General features: G+C 49.8%; 2 protein-coding genes across 5 annotated transcripts in view; one reads left to right on the forward strand and one right to left on the reverse strand.

The window, feature by feature from the left end:
- Positions 1-7,248: 7,248 nt before the first annotated feature.
- On the forward strand, positions 7,249-21,913 carry STRA8 (stimulated by retinoic acid 8). Its single transcript, XM_045191066.2, has 8 exons — positions 7,249-7,440; positions 8,595-8,670; positions 9,263-9,347; positions 13,047-13,268; positions 14,101-14,386; positions 17,024-17,097; positions 18,819-18,930; positions 21,795-21,913. The coding sequence occupies exons 1-8, from the start codon at positions 7,249-7,251 to the stop codon at positions 21,870-21,872; spliced, it is 1,125 nt and encodes a 374-aa protein (XP_045047001.2). The 3' UTR covers positions 21,873-21,913.
- LOC112299847 (solute carrier family 23 member 1) overlaps positions 21,344-24,467 on the reverse strand; it is a 44,945-nt gene continuing 41,821 nt past the window's right edge. For 2 of the 4 annotated variants that reach the window (XM_045191103.2, XM_045191102.2), the window contains one exon: positions 21,344-23,879. In XM_045191103.2, coding sequence (XP_045047038.2) covers positions 23,596-23,879 — 284 coding nt within the window. In that variant the 3' untranslated portion in view covers positions 21,344-23,595. The remainder of the gene's footprint in view (positions 23,880-24,467) is intronic. The other 2 variants (XM_045191101.3, XM_045191100.3) reach the window with 1 other exon arrangement.

The following is a 24,467-nucleotide window of genomic DNA, read 5'->3' on the forward strand; positions in this document are numbered from 1 at the left end:
GGCCGCATGGGGAGGGGCCGGGAGAGGGCGCCAGTTACGTCACGCCGCGGCCGACCTACCAACACGTACGCACTCTCGGCCGCACGCCTGTGGCCCCGCCCCGGCCCCGCCCTAGCCCCGCCCAGCTGTCCCGTAGTCACCACCCAACCCGAAGAGCGACTGGAAGACGTAATTCTCTCTCCAGCTTCCTGGCTGCGGGGTCAGGGGCTTTGTCGTTTGAGTTGTTGAAAGTGGGGGCAGCCATCCAGGTGAACTAGCACTGGACCTCAGAGAACATCCCAGATAGTTACGAGGTGGCCAGGGGGCTGAGTACCCTGCTTATTTGCATTATGTCGCGGAATCCTCTAAGCCCTACCCCCACTTTGCAAGTGAGGAATCCGGAGTCCCCAGAGGTAAAGGGACTTGTACGAAGTCACACAACCAAGTGTGCCTTTAAGGAGTTCTAACTCCCCCAAAAGCCCTGTTTGTGATATTGTACTATCATCCTGCAAGATGTCACCATTGGGGGAAACTTAGTAAAGCGTACATGGGATCTCTTTGTATTATTTCTTATAACTGCATGTAAATCTACCATTCTCTCAAAATAAAAAGTTTAATTTTAAGAAATGTGATACAGAACTGTAGATGTAATATGATTGCTTTTATAATATTTTCATATCATACACACACGAGATACAATTATTGACTCTAGATAGTTGGATTTTATGGGTAATTTCAGACTTGCTCTTTATACTTTTAAAGATTTTTCAAATTTAATACTATGAACACATTTATTTCATTTTATAAATATAATGAATATTTTTAAACATAGCACATTCATTTGTCATAATAACCATATCTTAGTGCCAACTCAGGCAAAGATTTTATCAACCCCCAAACTTTTAAATATGGACTACTGCTAAACTAGGAATTCCCAATCCTGAGCTTATACAATTCGGGTTTTGGAACCAAATACAGGAAGGACCTCATACCTGAGCTCTGAATAGCAAATTGCATAATCTCCCTGGCTCCTAGCTTCCTCATTTGCAATGTAGGGGCCTCGGGTCAGAAGAAACCTGCTCCCTCCAGCTCTTAGAGTCCACAGGCCTCATGCTGGTATCAGCACCTGCTGGGAACCTTGGCATGTCTGTTTAGAGCTCATGGGTCCCAAAGACTGAAAGTGAACCACCTTCTCCCAGACCACTGTGACCATATCCTTTGCGGAGTAGCTCAGGTTAGAGTCAGCAAGGTCCCTACTTGCACAGAACAGAAAGCCACCAAGAATGGAATTAGACTTCCAGCAGTAGGAATCCATAGGTTTATGAGTCCATAAAACCATTCACTTTCACTGCTGGAACAATTCAAGTCTCCTAGGTTAGTAAGTGAAATTGCTCTGGCAAACATCAAGTGGAGGACAGCGTGGGGGGAATCCCATCTCTGTTGGCACACTTCCTAAAAAAACAGCTCCTTGTCCCATGCAACCAACCCTGCTTCCACCTTCTGCAGTAGCTGGCCCAGCTTCTCCCTCTCTCTCTGCCTCTCTCTCTCTATGTACACACATACACACACATATATATGGTTTTAAAAATATTTTATTTTTATTTATTTTTAGAGAGAGGGAAAAGGAGGGAGAAAGGAAGAGAAACATCGATGTGAGAAAGACACATTAATCGGTTGCCTCTCGTACACACCCAGACCAGAGACCCAACATGCAACCCAGGCATGTGCCCTGACTGGAAATCAAACTGGTGACCTTTTGCTTTCCAGGACAATGCCAACCAACTGAGTCACAGGGAGACACAGATATAGGTATAAATACACACATATATAAAATATATAACATATATAATTATAATATAAGTATAACATATATAATTAGTATTCTGAATCTCTGGAGAACCCTAATACATCTTGCAAAAGGTTTCTTTACTTCCAAATAAATTCACTCTTCCTTTATAGTTGTCTAATGTGAGGAATGTTGGGCAGCGGTGGAGACCAATGAGGTAGATGTCTGTGCAAATATAAATGCATCGCTAACTCCTACTACTGAGTGAAGTCACAAGGTACAGAGTGATACTCTTATGTAAATTTCTTTCCTCCAAAACTCACAAAAGAAAACTATATATTCTAGGGGAAAATACCTGCAGGAAGGTAAACATCGAACAAAGGATATGGAAGCATCCACAGCAAACTAATAACACTTGTGAATTCTGTAAAGGTGAAGAGAAAACTAGGGTGGGGTCAAAATGTCTTCATTTTTACAAGGGGAATGTGTATTATTTGGGCGATTAAAATTAATTTCATAAAGTTAATCAAGGAGTCGACCAATGATTTGATTGACAAGCACTGAACCCACCTGCCCCATGGTCATGTTACTGCGGGGGGGGGGGGTGAGTATTTCAGAGTATGATCTATGCTACTGTGAGGAGGGCACTTTAAGGCAGGATCTCTGTTACTGTGGGAAGTGTTTCAGAGTAGGACCTATGTTACTTCGAGGAGGTTATTGCAGGGCAGGATCTATGCTACTGAGAGGGAGAGGTCAGGATCAGAAGGTGCTGGTATGTGTGTGGATGTTGCTGGCGAGAACTCTGATTTGTATCCAAAGCTGGTGAGAGGCCATGAGGATGTCACCAGGTCACCAGAAATTTCATGAGCAGAGCCTTCTGCCTGCCAGTTGTGGGGAAGGTTGACTGAAATAAACAAACTATCTGCATTTTCAGTAAAGAAATCAGACTGCTATAGGTAAAGAAGCCTCTTAGTAACATCCCACCCCAAGACGGTGTCCCTTCTAGGTGCAGAACTGCTCCACCGTGAGATGCATCCAAGGAGGCAAGTGTGAGGGATGGTGGGGGTTGAGAAGTGGGGCGGGGAGTGACTAGATGAAAGGCTGGGCAGCTGTGTTTCTGAACCTCTGTGTGTCCTCTCGGTGCAAAGGTAAGGCTGTCCAAGACAGAGTGGCACAGACTCCCCACTGTTCCCATGAGGTCCCAGGAATGCTATGATGGGGCTGGTGGTGGGAGGTGAGGAGCAGGGCCAGGGGAGGGAAACCAGGGGGTGGGGAGAGGGGAGAGCAATTTCTCAGGGGTCCTCAGAGACCCTGGGTCAAAGGCTGCCTGAGAGCCAGAACAGACAGGGCCTTGACCCAGGCAGAATTTTAGAGTGAAATCATTTTACATTTCCCCTGAAAAGGAGGAGAGAACTGACTCTCACTGCATGCGTTCTATGGGACAGTTTCTTTATACATAACACATTTAATTTAACATTCCACCAAAATCCGAAGTTGAATGTCAGGAGTGCCAGGCGCATGCCAGGTACCCTATTTGCATGCTGTAGGTTGGGCTCATTTATGGTCCTCAAAGTCCCTGCAAGGTGGATCCTGGATTAAAATCCAAATGCATGCACCCTGGAGCACATGGTGCCTGAGCTAGACGGTGTGACCTCTGCTTAACCCCTGCCCTGGGGAGGAGTGGCTTGCCTCCCGTTGGAGAGCAGCTAGGGGCCACCTGGCCTGGCTGCTGCTCCAGGTGTAAAACTGATGCAGTGACGTGATGACATATTTAGGGGTGCAGGGCTTTATGCAAAAAGATACCTACACACCAGAATATATTCTGTATTGGAGGGAAATGAACTTTTTTTTTCTAAACTGGAACAATACCTGCTTTCCATTCCTATTTCTTCTTCCCATATTTAAAACATCATTCCCCTGTTCCTGCTTTTATGCGTCTCTCAGTTTCCGTGACATCCACATGTTTTCACCTTTTCCCCTGAGACCTGAAGTCTGTGCCCTGGGACCCTTTAATTTAAGGTGTCTTCTCTAAACCTCAGGATAACCCTATAAGGTAGGTGGCACAGCCTCGCTTGAAGGATGTTGAAACTGGAGCTCAATGGCAGGTGAGTGGAACCAGTTGGGGAACATCCATTTAGTCCTCTGTGGACACATGCAGGCCATGTGAGGACACTGAGGTGGCATAAGCATTACCTCTCTGTTCAGCTCAGCCTCCACAAGAAAAGGAGCCACCACTTGGCAAGGTGAGAAGGTCAGCCCCACCCCGCCGTCCCCTCCTGTCACCTAGCCTTCTTGCGTACCTTCGAATCCAAGTTACATTGTTTCTTCTCTGGCCATACTCTCATTGGCCTGCCACAGCGCATCCCCATTGGCTGTGGGGCCTGGGGACACGCCGCGATTGGTCCGTGCCCACATGCCGAGGTGCTAGGTCTGGTAGGTGGCAGGAGCAGAAGCCCATGTTTCCATTCTGACTGGCGCAAGGCCGGCGATCACTGTCATCGCCGGCACCGCTCTCAGGGCTTCATTCGGCCTCCTGCATGTCCGGGGAGAGGGGACGTCGTGTGCATGGGTGCCCATCCCTCCGAGCGTGAGTATCCACTAAAGGCTGAGGTTATAGCACCCATTCACCTCCAGAAAGATGCACTTGGCCTTGTGGGTGTTTTTTTACATGCGAATTGAGTCAAGCTGATGCCTCTACACAGGTGATCATTTAGGTCTGGCCAGACTTTATACAAACGTTTGTATATGTCATTGTGACTACCTACATATTTTAGAGAATGACGGGATTTTTTATACGTGATCTGATAGGTTTGCCTAAGGTTTGAATGGATCACACTCCAATGTTTAAAAACGATTCTGAGCTTTCAAGGCTATTACAGTGCAGATTTCCAGGGCCTGGGGATGGAGTCTCAGACTAAACTCCTCACTGCGCTAATACCTTATACTGCTGGGAGCAGTGTCCCGAACGCGCTTTGCAACGGTATAGGACTTTTGGGGAAAAAAAGGTTTGTCTGTGTTTTTAACTCTTTTTAAGTAAAAGATGATTTATACATCTCGTTTTTAGAGTTAGTTCCCCCAGCACTAGCGAAAGAGCCAACTGTGGAATAAGGCTGAAGGGGGTCCTGCCCTTCCCTCCCTGAGCCTAGACTGTGACTTCTGTGGCACTTGTCCGGGGAGATCCGTCTCTTCACACAGATTGCAGGCACTGACGGGATTTAACTGTATTATTGCAACAAAGGACTCTGCCTGAAACATACCAGCGCAAGCTCTAGTCAGGTCCACCGCGCAAGTCAATAAAGATAATTTTAAAAGAAGTTTTGGGGCGAATCATAGCAAATCATTCCTAGCGGAGAGCAAGAGGCAGCGTTTAGGAGCAGGATATTTAAAACTGCATGGGGTCTAATCAGGTTCCACACCTAGTTGTCTGGATTCCCCGCCTGAAACAGAGTGGAAGGATCTTCTCCCATCTTCCGCGTGCCCCACCCCCACCCCCAGTGTCTCCCAGCTCCCGACTGGGAGCCTGAGGCAGACGGGGTGAGTTGGAGGTCACAGCTCCTTGTTGCTGGGCAGAGTGCTCTAGCGCCACCTTCTCCCCTAGCGGCGGCAGTGAAAGCTGCCCCCAGAGACAGCAAGTAATGGGAGGGTCTGCCCCCTATGGGAGAAGCAGAAGGCTGCGCCCTCATCCGGGGACTAGGTATTTCAGGTGTGGGTGAGGATAGAAGCCTGGGAGGAAACCCAATTTAACAGCATTGGCCCTGGGAGAGCTCCAGATGCTCTACAGCGCCAAGGCCATTGGTAATAGTATTTCTAGACTAATAGAGAATTCAAGATCCTGGGACGGCCCTGGTATTTTTACCTCCTTTCATTGACTTAAATTCCATGGTGTCCAGGCACATTCGTTTCTCTTTAATTTAAATAACTAAAGAGAGCCCGTGTCCTGAGACTCAGAAGGTTCTCACGTTGCCCTAGGCAGGTCAAACCCTTTGCTGTTTCACTTTGCTTCCTATGAAAAATTTGCTAGTGTCTGGAAACTGGAGACCAAAAGGGTGCTTTCCTCCCCATGCTGATGGTGTGACTCCTGGAAAAAAGGTCACGGCAGCCCACAAGGGTCAGTGAAGGCAACTACAGGGGCGCCCACTCGCCGTCTTCCTGCTGTGGCTCTGGGAAGCAAACCCAGGGAAAGTAGACACCCTGGTGAAGCCTACATTGTTGGTGGGAGATTTGCCTTCTGACCTAGAAGGCATCTTCAGGTCCTACACTGTCTGACTGGGTTCACAGCCTCTGGCTGATTTCCCCCCTAGAACTTAGTGGAAGCTTTCTTCTACCTCCTTCCCAGCTATTCCCTCTACAGAGGAGACTCTGTCCCCAGCTGCTGCCAGTGGCGGTGCTTTCAGAAAAGTGTTGCCACGCGTACCCTCAAACCATGAAAGTCTCAGAATGACCCGGGGAGCGTGTTGCCCATCAGCTGCCCAGGCCCACCCCAGTAGCTTCAGATCCACTGTTTTCGAGGCAGGGCCTGGGCACGTAGGTTTTCAACAGCCTCCCCAAGTGACTGACCGACACCAAACCTGGCTGAGGTCATGCATGCATTGTCCACGTGCAGCAGGACCGAGCTCAGGGGAGCATGGACACAGAGAAGACCTCCCATTCTAGTTCACTCCGAAACCCACACTGAGCACCTACCGGGGCCCAGAGGTGAGGAAGACATGGCCTCTGTGTCCAACTTGCTGGCAGAGCAGTGATGGGGGAGCACCTGGTGGAGGGGTCCATGTATCAGGTGAAAGACACCTCACCTGGTCCTTGTCTCTTGCTAAAATTGTTAAGTATCAGTCCCAGAATCGCCAGCCCTAGAGAAGGGCTCCTGGTCCATAAATTCAGATGTAACAAAGGACGACGGGATGATCACCTTCAGCACCCATTAGAAGCAGGACAAGCCAAACCCACTCCTCTGTCATCATGTGACTTTTTGCTTTTGCCAGTAGAACAGTGTACTCTCTTCTTTTTGAAGAGCATCTAAAGAATACACCTCGGTGGATTTTTTTCATATCTACACACCTGTGCCACCACTACCCAAACCACAGTGGGAGCACCCTGGTGGTAGGAAATACCTCGAAGGGTGGGCCACGTGCCTGTTCAGCTTTAACAGAACGTAGAGAACAAGATCTCAGGGTACAGTTTGCTCTCTTTGGCCCCAGCAGTCAATTAACAAGTATCGGGTGAGCGCTTGCCATGTCCGGGAAACTTCCTGGGGTAAAGCAGGAGTGGCCTTCACCCGTAAGTTGTGCACGAGCAGGCTTGTTTTTAGGAGTTGAACTTAACAAACTTTGTGTCGTCTGCTGCTCATGACATGTCTATTATTAATTCTACTCGCTGGTTTGGGATCCTCTCCTTTCTTCCTGCTTCGACCTGCCTTCCTTTTCTTTAATATTGTATCTTTATTAGGTAGGGCCCCCCAGAAGCATGATATTGCCTTGCAGATTTCAATGGCGACCTCTGGTGAAGGCAGCGACCACAGTGGCAGAATGATGCCCTGGCCCCTGGCGCAGGTTCAGCAGCTGGAGACTCGGGTGGCCCGCAGACGCCTGTCCCAGGCCCGCCACCGAGCCACCCTGAAAAGGCTCTTCAACAACCTCAGGAGGATCGTTTACCACCAGTCTGATATCACAGCCTCAAAGGTATGAGGTCCTGAGTGTGGGGAGGGAAAGTTTCTGCAGGTGGAGGGACTGTGGAGCGAGGTGGGGACTGGCCTGGAGATGCCACTCCCCCACCCCCATCCCCACCTCTGAGAGCTGGGGCCTGCCTGGGTGGGTCTGGGACTGTGTCTGCTTCTGTCTCGCTCCGCTTCATGCGGGCCCTGCTCCACGATGCCTCTCGCGGGTCCCTCTAGCTGGAATCAGTCCCTCCTCCCATGCGCCTCCACAGCCCTTTGCCTCCCCCGCTTTCAGCACTTCCAGGATTCTAGTTTGTGTTACAAGTAGTGGTTTCCATGCTTGTCTTCCCCGTTAGCACATCAGCACCCTGAGAGCAGGCAGGGGCTGTCCTATCTGCTCTGCGTCCCCAGGCCCAGCGCACAGGGGTGTCTTTAGACATACACGCCTGATGAATGTATGTCACTCCAGGCAGGTGTCAGTGGTCAGCCCAATAAGCAGTGTTCAGCAGTTCTTGTTTTTGAATAATCTTGCAGTTAGCATTTTGACTTCGGTAAAGTTACAGGAAGGAAGGGAAGGGGGGAGCGTGAGAGGGAGGGAGGGAGCAGGGGAGGGAGGAAGGCTTGTGATTCTGTCTCGCAGAACAGGAAATTCAGAATTCAAGTTGACAGAGCATTTATGTTTTTAGATCAACTGGAGTGTATGCATTTAGCAAATAAAAAATATTGTTAGAACAGCGCATTTAATACTAGCCAGGTGGTTGTACCTGGTGACAAGTGAGCAGAAGTTAGTTGGGAGCCTTGTGACAGGCTGGGGCTGATGTTCATTCAGGCCCCCTCTAAGTCACTATTTATTCCACCTTCAAGTAGCGGATGTAGTTGTTTGCCCTTTCTGCAGCCCTAGGAGTTTGCTGAACGCAGCTTAATAGCTTCCGAATACTTCTGGTGAGAACCATTTCCAGAACACAGATTGAACTTCATGCCTTCTGCTCATCAGAGCAAACTTCCTACCCTTTTTATCAACAACATGAAGGACTGTGACTTTGATTGAGGGAGCGTGGCCTCAGACCCCGGAAGGGGCTCCTGTGTCCACAAAACCCATCTGTGCATGCTGATCTTTGGATGCTGGTCTGTGCATGTCTGGGATGCTGATCTCTCAGCTTTGTCCTTCTCTGTCCTCAGTGGCAGGTGTTGAACAGGGCGAAGAATCATATTCAAGAACAGGAAAAAATCTTGGATCATCTGCTGAAGGTGAAAGGTAACAGGTCCTACCTGCTGCCCCCAGTGCCCTCCCAGGGAAAGAAAGGTTGGTTGGTTTTTCTATTGAAAGCAGAGACATCAGGTTAAGCCAGATGGACGAATATTTACTGAGTGCCTACTGTGTGCCAGGCACTGTGCCTGGGCCAGGGATACGAAGAGATTCACAGCCTGACCTCAGAGGTCATCAGCCTGGGCAAGCATGATGAGATCCCACTGGGGTGCAGTTGAAGGAACCTGATCCCATCTTGAGAGGCCAGAGAAGAAACGAGCCTGTATTTGTCAGAACGTGGCTCCCTTCCTTGGCGCTCAGTTTGGGACAGATGGCTGCTGGGAATTTGAGTTTAATGAGCTGGTGGAACCCGAACTCTGAAAGGCACACTTTGGATGTCCTGATTGAGACTGGCCAGTCCAAGAAGCCCTTCCCCCTCACAGCCAGAAGGAGGAGTGAAACTGGGCTCTTGACTCCCTAACACTGAACCCCGGGTGGGCTCAGGGACCACCCATGCTCCCCCCTGGACCAGAAAGGCAGGAGAGACTTGGCAAAGGCCTGGCTTTCCCTTTTGTGACCCTTGCCTTCAACTCCCCAACAGAATCCTTCAACCTGGAGGATGGGAATGCAAACAGCTTAGAGGAGGTCAAGGAAATATATGCCAGCATGTTCTCCAGAAACCACAGGTAAGACCCCCAGCCCCAGGAGAAGCGGCACCTGCTGGCATCATACTCTTCTGCTGTCACAGAAGCCCTGCCTTCCCTCCCGAACGCGGGACAGCGGAAGAGGTGCTGCGCACCCGTTGAGAGCCCTCCTGTGCTGGAGAGAATTCTTTTCTATTTAAATATAGTAACAGGAATGACATTTTTTATCAGAAAAATTATTATTTTCAGACACATACTTTTCACGGAAAGTGTCAAAAATACAGAAAAGCTTAAAAAGAAAATAAAAATACATGTTGTTTCACTTCTCAGGGAAAACCAATGTTCATTTCAAAGCATAGCCTTCTGTTTTTTTAAAAAAATTTGCACATTATTTTATAGAGAAATGAGATCATAGTGTTTATTTTCTATTATAACTCTAAAAAACTCAACTGGTGACCTTACTGGAGGAAGTGGAGGGGGAAGAGGAAAAAGTGTTCAGATTTCGCATATGAAAATAAGGAAAATCCGTTCTGACTGGTGTAGCTCAGTTGGTTGGGTATTGCTCTGCAAACCAAAAGGTTGCCAGTTCGATTCCTGGTCAGGGCACATGTTGTAGATTCGGTCTCCAGTTGGGGGCGTGGGAGGGGCAGCCGATCAATGTTTCTCTCTCCCTCCATTCCCCTCTCTAAAAATAAATAAATAAAATCTTAAAAAAAAAAAAAAAAAGGAAAATCCAAACCTCAGCCTACTTTCCAAGCTTCACAGGAGCCTAAGAAAAGCCAGATTGGACTCGAGAGACAAGGAAACCGTAGCACACCTGGGTGTCACAGATGCTAAAAGGGGAACCTGTTTACAATGTCACACTCAAACTGTGACAGATTGATCTGCGAAATGTCTTTCCTGTAGTTTGCGATCTCATTTGTTATATTTAGCTCCAGTTCTCTCTGGGCTTTTTATGCACACTGCATGGATCCATTCTTTGCTGTACTGCCAGGGTGCCGTAACCCTCTGCACCACGTCTTCATCCTGCAGAGCAGCCTGGACTTTGGGGACGATGGCCAGGCCTGTGTCATCTCTGGTGGCCCCAGGGCACGTCCACACAGTGAATATCCAGGTTGGCCTCTGATGAGACCCAGGAGCATAAGCAATTCTTCTCACTCTGGAAACAGAACCGCAAATGGCTTGCTATTTAGAAACTTCCCAAAGCCTGCCTAGATAAGCTGGTGTCCCATCGTCTTGGACGGGGTCACTGAAGACGTTTATTTTCTTCTTTGTGCTTTTCTGTATTTTCCAAAATTTTTTTAAAATTTATTTTTAGACAGAGGGGAAGGGAAAGCGAAAGAGAGGGAGAGAAACATCAATGTGTGGTTGCCTCTCGCGCATCCCGCACCAGGAATCCTGGCCCGCAACCCAGGCATGTGCCCTGACTGGGAATCCAACCAGTGACCCTTTGGTTTGCAGGCTGGCATGCAATCCACTGAGCCACACCAGCCAGGGCTGTATTGTCCAAAAATTTTAGCAACAAATGTACATTTTATCTTAATGGGAAACAACCAGGGGGAAGTGATTAAATTAAATTCACCTTGTAGACCATGTGCGATACAGAAAAATATGAAAGAGGATGTGGCCACCTATAACTGCAGTCCGTACACCGTGTTGGCCGCAGAGAGGAGGAGGCAGGTGTGGGGGGGGTGTGTTGTGTGTACGTACATACCTGGCAGGGTGTCTGTAGCCGAATTCTGCAAATCTGAGTGGGCCTCATCTCGTGATCAGTCTGGGAGATGCCCCCCGTGAGGTAGGTGCCTGCACTGGCATTTCCCAGATGGTTGGCGAGTGATTCCCCACCCCATTTACTCCACCAGCCGTCCTTTCCCTACTGGTTGAAGATAGGAGCTTTATCACACACTCAGGTTTTGTCAATGTTTGTATCACGTGTGCATATGGAAATGGCTATGTTTCTTTCTTTTCTTTTTTTTTAAATTTTATTTTTCAGTTAAAGTTTGGCTACATTCCTTTTAAAATCAGAATAATTAGGGAGGATTTTTCACTAGTAATAATATAAACCTACAATAATTAAAACTGTGCTACCAGCATAAGAATATATTAATTACATTTTATAATTATCATATTATAATTAGTTAATTAAATTACGAGTGAGCTTAAGTGCCTTTGTTCAAGATCACTTGTATTTCCCTTCCTGGGAACTTTTTTTTACCTATTCTTTGCCCGTTTGCCTGTTGCACTGGTGGTCTTTCTTCGGTAATTGAAGAAGCTTGTTATGCATCTGAAAAATTAGCTCTCTTTCTAGTACATGAATTTAAAACAATTTCCCTTGGTCATTTATTATTTTGCTTTTGATGTTTTTGCTTTTTGTTTTAACCATGCAAAAATGAAGTCTAATCTATCGATCTGTTTTGGTACCTGAGTTTAGGGGAATCTTTAGGCTTCTTCCGCACTGAGATTGGGGGGAAAAAAAAAAAAGGAATCCTCCTATGTTTTCTACTGGCTCCCTTGCTTTTTCTTTAAGATTTAAGATTTTATTTATCTATTTTTAGAGAGAGAGGAAGTGAGGGAGAAGGAGAGGGAGAGAAACATCAATGTGCGAGAGAAACATCAATTGGTTGCCTTTTGTATGCATGCCCCCAACCCGGGACCTGGCCTGCTACCCAGGCGTGTGCCCTGACCCGGAACTGAACCAGTGGCTCTTTGGTCTGCAGGCCGGTGCTCAATCCACTGGGAAACACCAGTCAGGGCTCACTTGCTTTTTTTATGATGCCATAGGGATTATTCCTCTCAGTATGAAGACTCTCTGGGTGCAAGCTCTGGTCTGCCAAATGCTGCCGTATTGTTACATTCTTATAAATGTCTTTTGAAGAACAGAACTTTAACATTTGATGAAGTCCAACTTATTTTTTTTTCTTTTATAGATCGAGTTTTTGGTTTACATCTAGGTATTTTATGGGGTTTTGGGGTGCTGTTACAAGTAGTATTTTTTTTAAATTTTACTTTCCAATTGTTCATTGATAGTACATAGAAATACTATTGATTTTTTTACTTATCATCCTTGTCGTCTGCAACGTTCCTACACCCATTTCTTAGTTATGGTCACACGTTTGTAAGTTCTTTGGGATTTTCTAAATATGCCATCATTGTTTGCAAATAAAGGTAGTTTCACTTCTTCCTTGACAATCTGTGTACCTTTAATTTCTTTTGTCCACCTTATTGGTCTGGCTAGAATCTCCAGTGCGATACTGAGTCCAAGTGGCAAGAGTGGATATCCTTGTCTTGTTCCTAAGGGTTGAAAAGAAACGTTCAGCCTTTTACTGTTAAGTATGATGTTAGCTGTAGCGTTTTGGTAGATAGCCTTTATCAAGCTGAGGATGTTCCCTTCTATTCCTAGTTTGCTGAGAGTTTTCATCATGAATGGATGTTGAATTTTGCCAAGTGCTTTTTCTGCATCTATGGAGATTGTAAAAAAATCATAATATTTAAAAATCAAATATTGGTAAGATTTTGAGTCTGCTGATATGGTGAGTTACAGTGATTAATTTTCAAAGATGGAAACAGCCATCTTGCATTCATAGAATAAACCCCACTTGGCCATGATACAGTAATGAACACACACACATGTATGTTAATGTATCATATATTTATATATTTGCTGTTTGTGTTAAGAATGTCGGTGTCAATGTTCAGGAGGGACACTAATCTCTAGTTATCGTGTGTCTGTTTTCTCTCCAGCCTGTGCCCAAATAAGGTTCATCCAAAAGACTTCTCCCACTCATGCCCATTTGAGGCAATCTGCAATGAGGCTGAGGAGGAAGATGAGGAGGAAGAAGAGGAGGAAGAGGAGGAGGAAGATCAAGAAGAGGGAGAAGAGGAAGAGGAGGAGGGGGAGGAGGAAAAAGTGGAGCTCGTACATTCCCCGGTCACTTTGTCACCAGACCTCATGGAATTTGAACGGTGTGAAGAGCTGAGGTGGCTTCCTGCACAGCTGGAGCTCCCGTGGGGAAGGGGACAGTGGCTCCAGCGGGAGCACGCTGCAGGCCCTGAGTCATGGAAGCTCCAGAATCTCTACACAACTGGGGCTTGGGGATGGGGTTGGCAGAAAAGCTAAAGAAATAGTCTTGAAGCTACATTTGCATAGCTCATACACTGTTTACTTTGGCTGGATGTTTATCTGAGGCACCTTGGGAATAGGTGATGGGGATTATAAAGGCTAAAGCACCCCCCCCACACACACACACCCCACAAAGTCTGTTTGGGGCAGCTTTATAGGAAGATGGCTGAGACTCCCACTGTCACCCACCACTCCACAGACTTAAGACCCTGGGCAGCCTCATCGGCTTCAGGGGCATTGGCTCAGTAGGTGGAGGCTCTGTCCACGGCTGAGCCTGACTTGCAGGCCTCAAATAAAAGCGGGTGTCCCATCACATCTGCACATTCATAGGCTAGGAATTTTAAGCAGTTTTCCTGTAGGGTGACGGCTGAGCCAGCCACACCTCTCATCTTCTCTACATAAGGCAGAGAGCTTCTCGGGGGGCACTGGCAGGGCATGAGGAAGGACCCTGAAGCAGAAATCTGTCCCCCATGGCTCCCAAGATGGCTCTGCTCTCCGAGGGTCAGGGGCATGCAGGGACTAGTAATGCAAAGTGTCTGGTACAGCCCAGGGAGGTGGCCAGGCCCGTGTGCTGTGGACCAGCCCACACACGGATGGACTCCTGAGGGCACGGCTTGGGGAGGGCCTGTGGGCCTCGAGTTTCAGGCCTGGGAGATGGTGTTGTTTCTATTCCAGGTACCTCAACTTTTACAAGCAGACAATGGACCTTCTGACCAGAAGTGGGATCGTCTCCTCGCAGGAGGTGACACTCCCTGTGGTCTCTGCGGCCATCTCCCACCTGTGGCAGAACCTCTCTGAGGAAAAGAAGGCCAGTCTCCTGGAGGCCTTGGCACAGAAGCACAGCAGCCTCCTGAGCCTCGAAGGAGCCACCCAGGAGCCAGCCTGTGCCGAGGGCAGCATGAAAGACAGTGGGGTTGACAGCCAAGGGGCCAGCTGCTCGCTCATGTCCACCCCGGAGGAGGTGAGCTGACCCTGTGACATGGGGTGGAGGGGTGTCACCCCAGGCCAGGAGATGCCAGGGACTGGCTCAGGGTCATTGGCAAGTTTGAGGGGGCTGTTTGGATTCTGGCTCAAGTGGTCAGTTTCTGATTTTGCTGACATCATCTCTGCAGCCACAGAACAGCATTTGTTATTCTTGGGTTAGCTTCCCAGCCTTTCCATGGGGATGATAGGAGAGAAACCTTAGAACAGGGGTGTCAAACTCATTTTCACCGGGGGCCACATCAGCCTCACAGTTGCCTTCAAAGGGCCGAATATAATGTTAGGACTGTATAAATGTAACTTCTCCTTAGCAGTTAAACAAGAGCTCGGAGCTGCCGCTGGGTAGAAACAAGGTGCTCAGCCGGATAAAAGAAGGTGGAGGGCTGGATTTGGCCTGCGGGCCTTGTGTTTGCCTCCTGTGCCTTAGAAGGTTGCATCAGCTGGGATTTTTTAGGCTGCCTGTTACTGGCTCATCAAACCCTGAATCCAGGGAGGTACCAAGGCAGGGCAGGGTCTGGTCACTGTCTCAGCGATGGCAGCAGAGACTCAGTTCTTCTCTGCTCTGCTTCATCTTAAGGCTGGTTTCTCACCTTTTCTCTCCTCCCCACTCCCTAGCCCCCCGCCATGTGACTATTCAATGCCAGCTGATAGCAATTCAGCCATCGTTCCTCCTCCCTTGTGTCACCTGTAAATATGATGTCCTGTGGCCTTTTCTTGAGGGTCTAGGAAAAACTTTTCCAGAAATTTCCATCAAACCTCTCCTCCTCTCTCATTGGCCAAATTTGGCCAGATTGACAGATTACTGAGCCACTGACCTGCATAATCAAGATAGGATTACATTTGGACCAATCAGGCCTAATCCCTGAGAGGAGGTCAGTTCTCACACAAAGAGCATTGCTGCCACTCAGTGAAGTTGGCGTGGGCCAGTCCAGGGCTGGGTGACAGTTATGTCCCAGGTAGGGACAGAGCCACCATTACTGTGGCTTCTAAATGAGTTGCAGTGAAACCTCTGTGGCTCCTGGCCCATCTGGAGAGGCTCTGTTATGGAATAGTTGTGTTCAGGGCCAGGCCCTGGACTCGGGATCAGGTGTGCCCAGGAGGTACCTGGATGTTGCCTTTGTAGTTCTGCGAAGCACGTCTGGAGTGTGCTGGGTGCCTGAAGGGCTGCGGAGCCTGTCTGTGCCTCTCCCTGCTGGCTTGTCAAGGCATTTCCTGGGGAGGACAGTGTGTGGCATGCAATTCCTGGGGCAGATTAGTTTAGGCCCTGGGTCCCTGCCTCAGTCCTGTGGGGAGGGACACCAGACGACAAGCTTCGAGGCTGATGGGCACGGGAGCTCAGTGACCCCAGTCCAGATTCCGTTTGAGATGACTAAAGGGATATATTTTTAAAAGCACACCAGAAAATGTCCTGAAAACCAGGAGGGGGCCATCCACAGGGCCAGAGTCCCAAGGGGTTCAGTTCAGGAGGAGCATCTTTGTCAGACGAGTGGAAGGACAAACTCAGGGCTGAGAACTCACTCTTCTCTCCTGGGGGCAGCCTGTGTGACCGGATGCCGGGTAGCATACAGCATGCCAGCCACACTTGTAATGTGAAGATGTCCTGTGTGATACGGGACATCCCGTATCATAAATGTATCTCAAATTCAAATTTAACTAAGCATCCTGTATGTTGATTTGCTAAATCTGGCAATCCTGAGTGTATAACACATTCCTGTGGAATATTTAAATTCTTCCACAAATTAAGGAAAAGCAGGACTGAAAACTGTCTAAATAGCAAGATTCCAAAACTGGAAATATGTGATGTGACACGCGTAGGGCAAGGGTGGAGGGAAAGAAGCCACTATGTCAACAAAGGACCTCTCCAGGTGGGATTGTTTCTCAAGGACTTTTGCTTTTTCGATCTACTTCATTTTTCCAAAATTTCCCGGATAAACATGTATTTCTTTTATAAACCAGGTAGCATTCAATAATAGCTAATATGTCTGAGCCATTTTCATGCGCCTGGCGCCTCACATATCCTATCTAACCCTTGCTACACCCCCGCGAGCAGGCACTGTTGCAATTTCCGTTTACAGAGGAGGATTTGAGGGATGCAGGCCCTTGTCCGAGGTCACACAGCTTACTGAGTGGCAGGACGGGGTGTCGGCTCTCCTGCAGCCTTGCTCCAGAGCCCCTTGACCTCTGTATTCTGCTGCCCTGGCCTGAAACTGAGTGATTGTCAAAAAATCCTTTTTTGCCTTTCCCTAGAAAAGGCAGGGCTGCAGGGTCTGCTGCCAGGTTCCGCTGGGGAGGTGAAGGTGGGCCCTTCTCCAGGTAAACGGGCTCAGCACTAGCTGTTGCATCTCATGCCTGAGCTCTGTCTTCTTTAGAAGGAGGAAAGTACAGTCCCCAGCACTCCCCTCTGGGGTTGGCTGTTTGTTCTGAGCGGGCAAGAGCTTAATATTCACCCCCTGGGAAGGTCACCAAGCAGAGCTTCTGGGATTGAGCCCGGCTGTAACAGGCACAACCTTCGGGGCTGAGGGGAAAGAGAGACTTCTTCCTATTCTGTCCCGCAGCAGCCCAGCGCAAATGGAGAACTGCCCAGTTATTTCCAGCAAAGTTCTGTGCTTTCTTTCAGTTCCTTTTTGAAGATGCGTTCGACGTGGCGTGTTTCCTGGACAAAAGTGAGGATCCAAGTACATCTAGCCCCAGGTGAGGGGGTGTGTGAGATGGGTGTGTGTGTGTGTGCATGTGTGTGCGCATGCGTGTGCACTCCTGCTGTGATGTTTAGGGGCCTCGCCCCTGCAGCCCTCAGCAGGGCGAGTGATTCAGTGGACATTCTCGGAGATGGTTTTTTTTCCAGGGATCTGAAGCAGGCTAGTCCTAGGACTACGCTGTCACCCTGGGGATGGTATTGTCTGGGGTACTTCAGAGCAGAAAGCTCTTCCCTCCTGGCCCAGGGCTGAGACACAACAGGTTAACAACTCCAGGTTGTTCCCATGGCACCGTTTCCCAGGACGAGGCGGCCGTGGGTAGTTATAACTGTTGGTCTGGCCTGAGAGGTGGGCAGGGGCGTCTGGGGCCCGGAGAACCTGGGCCAGCCTGGGAACAGGCCCCCTGCCTAGAGCTTAGGAGAATCTCTGAGCTGTACAACGGGGGCTGCTTGTCACCTGGTGTCAGTGGACATGAGAGGAGGGGAGGACGGGGTGGCTGGCCCCGCTCCATGGGGTGAGGAGACACAAAACAGCATCTGGGGAGATTTGTCAACAAGCAGCAGCTGACCGAGGCTGGGCCACTGGAGCGTTGTCTCAGAGCGAGTTTAGGACTGAAATGCCTTTGCCGCTTTGAAAAGCTGTGCTCCCACAGCCGGAGGGTGCAGGCCTTTCAGATACCTGTGCTGGCGTCATGGCTAAAAGAAGCCTAAATAGTCAGTGTCTCTGCCGTGGGAGTGAGCTGACATTCATGTCCTCACGATCCTGGCGAATATCTTCATTCTCCCAGAGGCCACAGCTGTCCCTCGTGACCTGGCCACAAATCAACATTTGTCCTTCCTCACCACCTGCTCCGCGCCGCCCACCCCCGGCCTAGACAGCCCTGTTCAAAATCTGCACAGCGATTTTATGGGGCGACCCAGGCTCTCCTCCGCTCTGTGTGGAGCTGGACTTTGCGGAGGCTCGCCGGAGGCAGATATTGAAGTCAGCTCTGAAGACAGTTCGGCCAAGAAGTTGCCGAAGTGCACTTGACCAGCAATATTTGGAAATTCTTACCTTGCTGGTGGAACAAGAAAACAGCCTATTAAAATAATCCTTTTTTGACTTTCCCTAGAAAAGGCAGAGCTGCAGGGTCTGCTGCCAGAGGGCTTCTAGCTGGCTGGGGGATCTCATTCCAGGGGTATGTGAGATCAGAATGCCAGCTGTCACAGTGTAACTCACAGCTTCTTCTCTCTGTGGTCCCTGGTTGCTGGGCTTCTCTCCCTGTCCCAGGAAGGCAGCAGGAAAGGAGTCTGGGAAACAGGCCTTTTCTCTGCATCCGTGACCTGTGTGGGACCCACTGGGTAGAGGCGTCTGAAGGGGCTGACCTTCAGTGCACGATGCACCCATGGGTGGGCCAGAGCCGGGGGGCTCCGCTGCAGAGGTTGACTCTCAGGGAAGGAGGACAGCTTGCTCCCTTGTTCCAGGGGCCACAGCTCAGGACACTAAATTAGGACACGGCAGCCAGTCTCCCTGTCGTCCTACTTTGCCAGGGTTTCCAGATGTGACACTGGAGCTGAGGTGATGCAGACCTTCCAAGATAGGCTCCCAGCTATCTGAGGAGTCAGCTGGGTGTTGAAAGTGCTTGGTCCACGCCATAATCCAGGTCTTTTAGGGGCACAAGCAGAGGTCAAAGGACAGGGTTCTAAACATTCGCTGTTTCTTCTTCCTCTCTGTCGTCAGTTCCTTGTTTGCTGGCTGCAACCCAGAGAACCCAGAAGAGAAATTTCAGCTCTACACGCAGATCGTTGACTTCTTTAATGGCCTTTGCTGTGTTAACACTCAGCTGAAACAGGTAGGCCAGCCCCGGCCTGGTGTTGGTTGTAGCATTGTCCTGCACACCAAAAGTTTGCAGGTTCGATCCCTGGTCAGGGCACATACCTAGGTTACGGCTTCAATCACCAGTTGGAGTGCATATGAGAGGCAACCAATTGATGTTTCTCTCTCTTACTCCCCCTCACCTTCCTTTCTCTCTAAGATCAGTAAGTGCATTCTCGGGTGAGGATTTAAAAAAACAGGTAGGACAGAGGTAGGACAGAACAGAGTGCAAAGAGACCTCAGCCCTCCGTCCACTCACATTGGGATCCATAAGGCTCTGGAGGGGAGCCCTCGCTGGACCTCACCTGGGTCACACCACAAGGGCTATCGGTGGGGGTCATTCTTTCATTCTCTCTGGCCTGCTCCATGGATGGTTGGCCTCAGCCTAATGCAGCCTGTGGAGTGGAGAGAAAGAGGGATGCTCTTCGGGGCAGCCACCAGGTCCCAGTTCCTAACTGCCGTGGGACTCCTCGACGCCTTTCCAAAGGCTGACTGTTCCCTCATCTTCTGAGACCCTGGGGTGACATTTGCCATCAGCTTTGGAACGGTATTAATTTCTGCTTCCAAAAAGCTGACCGTGCAGCATATAATGACCCAAGTAGTGAAGGTCTGGGTTAGGAGGTACCTTCTGGAAGCTTTGTGGGGGGAGGGGTTTGTGCCTGAGCCATGACGCTTCATAGCCATAGCTTTTCTCTGCTAATTTAGCAAAAAATATAGTTGTCTATTGTAAAAAGCTAAGCAGTACTAATGAAAATGTTTATCTAAAAGTAATTAGGACAGCTTTCCAACAGGCTAAGGAATCATTTGGCCCTTTTCCCATAAGCCTTCACGAGCACACATCACTGGGACAGCCTTTGCTCGCTCTCCCTGCTTCCCTTCTGCACACAGGGCAGAAAAGAAAGAGCAAGCAGGCGCTGGAGCACCCACATAAAGCAGAGGCTCCAGACCTTGAATCACCTTGACAGCTTCCCGGAAATGCCGATCCCTGGTGCCCTATCCCCCAAGATTCTCATTCAGTGTTTGGAGATCGGGCCCCAGGAATCTGTATTTTGAACAAGTTGCCCTGGAGGTTCTGGTGCAGGAGGCCTGGGGCTTTTCATAGACACTGGTGTAAAGAGGGACATTCCATTCTCTCCCCATCCACTCATGGGAGGTGGCTGAATGACACCTAACTGGCACTGGATTGGTTTCCTGGGACGCTGTAACCACAAACTCGCCACAAACTTGGTGGTGAGCAGCTCTCATAGCTTGGAGGACCGGCCGAGTGAAGGTGTCAGCAGGCCTGTGCTCTCTGCAGGCTCTAGGGAGGGGCCGCGCTGTGCCTTGTCCTCACTCCAGGGGGCTCCCACAGCCCTGGGCATTCCTTGACCCATAGCTGTGTCACTTTCAGTTGCTGCCTCTGTTGTCACAAGGCCGTCTTCTGTGTCTCTCTGTTCCTCTCATCATCTTATAAGGACACTAGTCCTTGGATTGAGGGCCACCCCAAATCCAGGATGAGTTCATCTCAAGATCCTTAACTAATTACCTCTGCAAAGACCCTATTTCTAAATAAGGTTCCAGGTGGATGTGAATTTGGCGGGGACACAATTCTACCCACTGCCGACACCTCTCTCAGCCTGTGGCTAAATCGGCCGCTTAAAGATGCCTCAGACACCATTTTCCGGGGCTGAAGGAACTAGAACATTTTGAACAATGTTCAAGCACTTTGTGTGACGGAGACTTGAGTGTGTGGTTCCCTCCAGGATGGAGGCTCCTGGCACCCCCTAAGCTCCGACTCCCACTTTTCTCAACCTTTGCCATTGTCCTCCCCTAAACAGGGGGCCCCGGGTGATCTTCCTTTGACCACCAGTCCTGCCTCAGATACACCGGCTCCCCTCACACCTGCCCCCGTCAGTAGAGAACAGACAGTGAGGACCGTTGTCCAGAGCAGAAAAGGCTTCACCTGCAGCCTCATCCCCTACTCTGGCCATCACCCTTGGGGCCAGGTCCTACATTCATGAGATGACTGAGGATGCTCCCCACAGCCCAAAGGGATCAAACCCAGACCAGCAGGGCCAACAAACTACAGGGGTCATTTTCTGCTGGGGCGGGGAAAGACAGGAAGTGCAACCCCTGAAACATACTTTTAGGGGGAGAAGTCATGTGGATTCGGAGGGCTTGGCTGGGGTCATTGCAAAGGGAATGAGAAATCCTTGCTAAACAAATATGATAGTGCTGCTTCTTTAAAAAATTATCTCCAAATAGCTACCCCCTATGTGTGGTTTAAAATTCAAGTTATATACAAAGATATACAAAGAAAACTTAGTCTCTGACCTACCAGTGCCCCTTGCTTGCTACCCATTCCCTTCCCCAAAGGCAACTCCCATTACCAGTTTTCTGAACAGCCATCCAATATTTATATATTCTCTTGAACACAAATGGTAGTCTACTGTGCACATTGCTTGTGTCTTGCCGTTTTTAATTAGTATATCCCGCAGACAGGGAGTGATCACATTCCTTTTTACTGAAATAGCTGCATGGCGTTGCATTGGCGGGTGCATCACAGTGTAATTCGCCATCCTCTGTTGATGGGCGTTTGAATAAAGCTTTAAGATTTTCAAAGAAGCCAGTTCTGTGGTATTCAGGAAAAGCCTTTCTGGCCATCCTAGAGGGAAATGGCAATGGGACCTCCCCCCGTTGACCTTACTTCCTGGCAGGAAGCTGGAGGTGAAGATGCAGGTGAAGAGATGTGGGGCGGAAACTGAGGAAGTGGGGCACACCTGAGAGGGTGGGGCCTCCTCATTGGCCTGGGCCAGGAACCCTTAAATAAAAAGCAATCCTTTTCCACCCTGTGCGTTGCAGGAACCAGACCCTCCTCCCATGGACGATGAGATGTTGATGTTGCAATGCATGGAGACCTTCGACGACGAAGATCTGTAATGCGGCACAGCTGGGAGGAAGGGGACGCGTGACGTGGACCGTTTCCAAGTTCGAATGCCAGCAGCTAAAGCTGCACATGCCTCAGCCTTCTGGGAGTGTTTTGGATGGACTGCCCCAGGAGCATTTTGATGGTTTTAGTTTCTGATTATTATAAAGCATTAAGAGCAGCGCGGCTCCATGTTGGTCTTTCGGGGTAGTTTGGTGTAAGGGACTGGCCTGCTGCAGGGCACACACCTGCTCCCCCTGTGTTCCTATTCAGGTGGGGGGTGAGGGTATTAGGTGCAGCTGAGGCCCAGGCCGCAGGCCTCTCAAGAAAAGGACAGGCAGGACCTGTCTCTGGAGGTGCCATGGTCCTGGGTACTTTCAGCACACTCTGGGTTCAGGTTTATGTTCTGGTGGGTTCTAGAGTTCTGGAGACCACCCACTCATCCTCCAGGCTCTGGGAGCTCAGGAGCAGTGCTGACCTCAAACGTGTGCTACAGGTCATCAAGGTAGAATCAGCTACACTTGCTTCTTCTGGTAATAAGGACCCCTTGGAGGCCAAGCCAGATTTCACAGTGTTCTGGGCACTTTCTGGTGAGGCTCCTTGACAAGGAGTGTATATGTCCCTGAGCTGTACACTGGGTGTGATATTTGGCCAAACACTATTCTAGATGTTTCTATGAAGGTATTTATTTTATGAGATTAACATTGAAATCAGTAGATTTTGAGTAACGCAGACTACTTGCCACAATGTGGCGGGCCTTGTCCAATCAGTTGAAGGACCTAAGAGACCAAAAGACTGACCTCCCCCGAGGAACAGGGAGTCCTGCAATGACTACCCTCAGGGACTCAGCTGCAATCTGCCCAGCCTACTGGTGTGTCTACTCTGCAGACTTTGGACTTGCCCGCCTCCACAATCACAGGAGCCCATTGCTTCGAGTCTCTCTCTCTCTCCCTCTCTCTCTCCTGTGTGTGTATATTTACATATCAACCGCATATGTGTATATATAGTATATACCTAGTAACACATACGCATGTGTGCACACACATGTATGCCATGGACACATGTACATGTGTCTGTGTACACACAGACACAACCTATGGGCTCGGTTTCTCTGGAGAATGCTGACTAACCCCTGAGCGTGCAGAGAGGAGGGGTCCACCTGGCTCTTTACAGTTGAGACACCATAGCAGCAGTGACTCCCCTCCACGGAAGGCCCCACATTCTTGGACCACTTCACCTCCTGTCTGCTCCACAGCCCAGCTCTCACCACTCACTGTCCTGTGATGTAGGACCCAACCCCCAAGGACTCCCCCTGGGGGCGTACGGGGGTTACAAACCTTTGGGGCACAGAGTGGAAGGGCCTGGAGGGGCTGGCAGGGCCACCTGCCTCTTTGGAGAGGAAGAGACCTGTTCTTCCAGCCAAGAGCCCCATCTCCATCCCCTGCCACCTTTTTCTCCTAAGGCATCAAAATACTGCCAGGAACATGTGGACTGAGGGAGTTTCTGCGGGCACATGGGGCTACACTGGTTTATACTGGAGATGTGAGGCTGGAGCCCAGCGGAAGGATGCAGTTTGAGGCCTGGCCTCTTCCAAGCACGCTTATCATGGTCTTCATTTAACGCTTATCTGGCCATCGAGGTGGACAGGCCACCGAAGGTGCTGAGGAGGGTGTGGTCCCCACCTGTGCGTGCCTGGGGCAATCAACAGGTCCTGGGGGGTGGGGCTTAGGGACGTGCTTAGAGATGTGTGTCAGGAGAGACAGCCTCAATCCTGGTTTCTGCGGCTCCCTTGGGAGGCTCTCCTGAGGGATCCTGGGAGCAGAGTGTGAGCTGGCTCATTCCCACCTCTTCTTTCCCACTGCCTTCCAGTCTGGGCCAGAAGGGGAGACACCGGGTCCAGGAGGAAGCGCAGGCCTGGGTGCCAATCCTGCAAGGGAAGCCGTAGATCTCCAAGACCTTCGTCGTCTCCGAAGACTCCTGGATCTGATTCCATGCCAGGAGGCCTCTCTCCTCCGGACTCCCTGAGAGCAGACAGTAAACAGTCAGGACTGGGCCGCCAGAGTGGAAGACGGCGGGCTGGAGGGGGCCTCTGGCGCCCCCTGCAGACAGCCATGAGGTCTCAGCGCCCTCCACCTGCCAACAGAGCCAGCTGCCAGCCGGTCTCAGGAATCGCAGCTCAGTTCAGCCCAGCTCAGCTCCCCAGGCATTGCCTGAGCTCCCACTGGGCAGCTAACACAGCACAGAGCTCCGGATGCGACCTCCTGTAAACCACCGTCCTTTCATACAGGGGCTGGCCTTTCCATATTTTAATGTTTCTGGAATGCAGACACATTTTATTTATACTCGGAGGAGAATGTGGAAAATAGAATACCCCGAAGCAGGTGCCATCATAAAGGTCCTTTCAAGAGGCTGTGGGAGGGTCAAGAAGGGGGCATTGAAAGCCATCGGCGATGGTAGCTCTGAGCTCTCCACCTTCCCCCTCCTCAGCACTTAGAGACCCCATTTGCTCATCCTCACACTTATTACCCTGTATTGTAATTGTCGCTTGCTCTTGTCTCTCTCTGCCATTAGCCTGTGGGTTTCTGGAAGGCAGGGGGCGTGTCTTTCTG

The sequence above is a fragment of the Desmodus rotundus genome, chromosome 6 (assembly GCF_022682495.2).
Source record: "Desmodus rotundus isolate HL8 chromosome 6, HLdesRot8A.1, whole genome shotgun sequence".
Taxonomy (NCBI): Eukaryota; Metazoa; Chordata; class Mammalia; order Chiroptera; family Phyllostomidae; genus Desmodus; species Desmodus rotundus.